Genomic DNA, 1,755 nt, shown 5'->3' on the forward strand with positions numbered 1-1,755 from the left:
TATTTTAGTTCTAATTTGTTTAGGAATTTGTCTAATTTGTTTAAGAATTCTAATTTGTTTAAGAAAGTTTATTGTGAGTGGTATTTTATTAAAAATAGAAACTTTTGTAAAAATGCTCGATGGTGTCAAGTGGCATTAACCACCTGTCACGAATGGCCAGTAATGTTACAACTCCTAGCTGTTTTTCTTTATCTTTTCCAAACCTCGTTTTCCAATTCAGCTGCAGGAACGTCGCTTGTTCGCGTGTCGTGTCATGTTTGTTTATGTTATTGTTTAAAATATTTTACACTATTTATCTTAGCTACTTATTAACTAGTCGTGCTCTTTTAGCAGCGTTACTGTATATTTCGTGTAATGCGGGGAATTGAAGCGTAAAGAAAAGCGGAGATGTCTAGTTTTTCTGAAAGTGCCCTAACCAAGAAATTGGGAGAACTCAATAATTCCCAACAAAGCATACAGACATTGTCTTTGTGGGTGATTCACCATCGAAAGCACGCAAGAACAATTGTACAAGTATGGCAGACAGAGTTAATTAAAGCGAAAATTGATAAAAAGCTTACGTTCCTGTATTTAGCAAACGATGTCATACAAAATAGTCGCAAAAAGAGCACAGAGTTTACAAAAGCATTTGGAGGAGTTTTAATAACGGCCTTCACACATGTTGCAAAGCATGCTGATGGTAAAACTAAGTCAGCAATTGAAAGAATGCTCAGTATATGGGTTGAAAGAAGTGTATATGAAGCTGATTACATAAAACAAATCAGTCAATCTGTGAATAAAGTATTGAGAACAAAAAATTCAAAAGACTTGGTGGTAGTTGGTGAAAAAGCAAAAGAAAACGCAAAAATAAAACAGGAAGAAAAAGATTTTGAACCCTTGTTAAAAAAAAGTCGGTTAGATGAACTGATACATCAAACAGAAGATGATGATTATCTTACATTGTCTCCTCGCGATCCTCCTGATGCAGATGAGCTTGCTAAAGTCCTCATGGAGCTGGAAAACTCCGCATCCAGTGATGCAGTTGTAAGAGAGAAGATAGCTAGCCTTCCTCCTGAGGTGCAGGATGTTTCTCGCCTTGAAAGAATCACGGATCGAGAAACTGCTGACCGCCTTTCTACCACTGTAGATGAGGCTTGCTTGCTGCTAGCAGAGTACAACGGACGTTTAGTTGCCGAGATTGATGACCGTAGACAAGTTGCAAGAATGCTGGCTGATTTTGTTCGACAACAGAAAAGTCTTCTGCAAGAATCTGAACAAAAACTCGCTAATTATCGAGAAAAACTGGCAAAGGTGTCTGAAGTCCGAAAAGAGCTAAAATCTCACATTCAAAACTTACCAGATTTGACAATGCTACCGAGTGTCACTGGTGGACTTGCCCCTCTTCCTTCTGCTGGTGACTTGTTTAATTAAACAAGTTTTTAAGATTTTATGCTTCCTAACATACCTGTCTCTGCCATTTTGTATATCATGTCAACCAAACTCAACTACCGCAATTTACAGTGCTGCTTTTTCCAAGCAGTGTAAAAGTAAAAAAAAATGAATTTCATTCCAAATTAGAAATTCCGCAGACCATTTGTAGAATACTTTCATTTTTTTAAAAACCAATGTTTAATTTCTTTTTCCTCCAACATGAACATGGTTTTCAATTAAACTTAATTGTACCATATTGTTTCAGATTGTATATACGTTAATAATTGTTACCATATATCCTGTGTATCAAGTTCCATCATACAGAGGCCTCTTAATTTGCATCAC

The 1,755-nt window shown here is 36.4% G+C and overlaps 1 protein-coding gene across 1 annotated transcript; it reads left to right on the forward strand.

Annotated features, from left to right (window-relative positions):
- The first annotated feature begins 197 nt into the window (after positions 1-197).
- On the forward strand, positions 198-1,676 carry LOC149735845 (regulation of nuclear pre-mRNA domain-containing protein 1B-like). Its single transcript, XM_089878441.1, has one exon. The coding sequence runs from the start codon at positions 388-390 to the stop codon at positions 1,408-1,410; it is 1,023 nt and encodes a 340-aa protein (XP_089734567.1). The 5' UTR covers positions 198-387; the 3' UTR covers positions 1,411-1,676.
- The last annotated feature ends 79 nt before the right edge of the window (positions 1,677-1,755 follow it).

The sequence above is a fragment of the Ciona robusta genome, chromosome 5 (genome assembly GCF_009617815.1).
Source record: "Ciona robusta chromosome 5, ASM961781v2".
NCBI classification, from domain to species: Eukaryota; Metazoa; Chordata; class Ascidiacea; order Phlebobranchia; family Cionidae; genus Ciona; species Ciona robusta.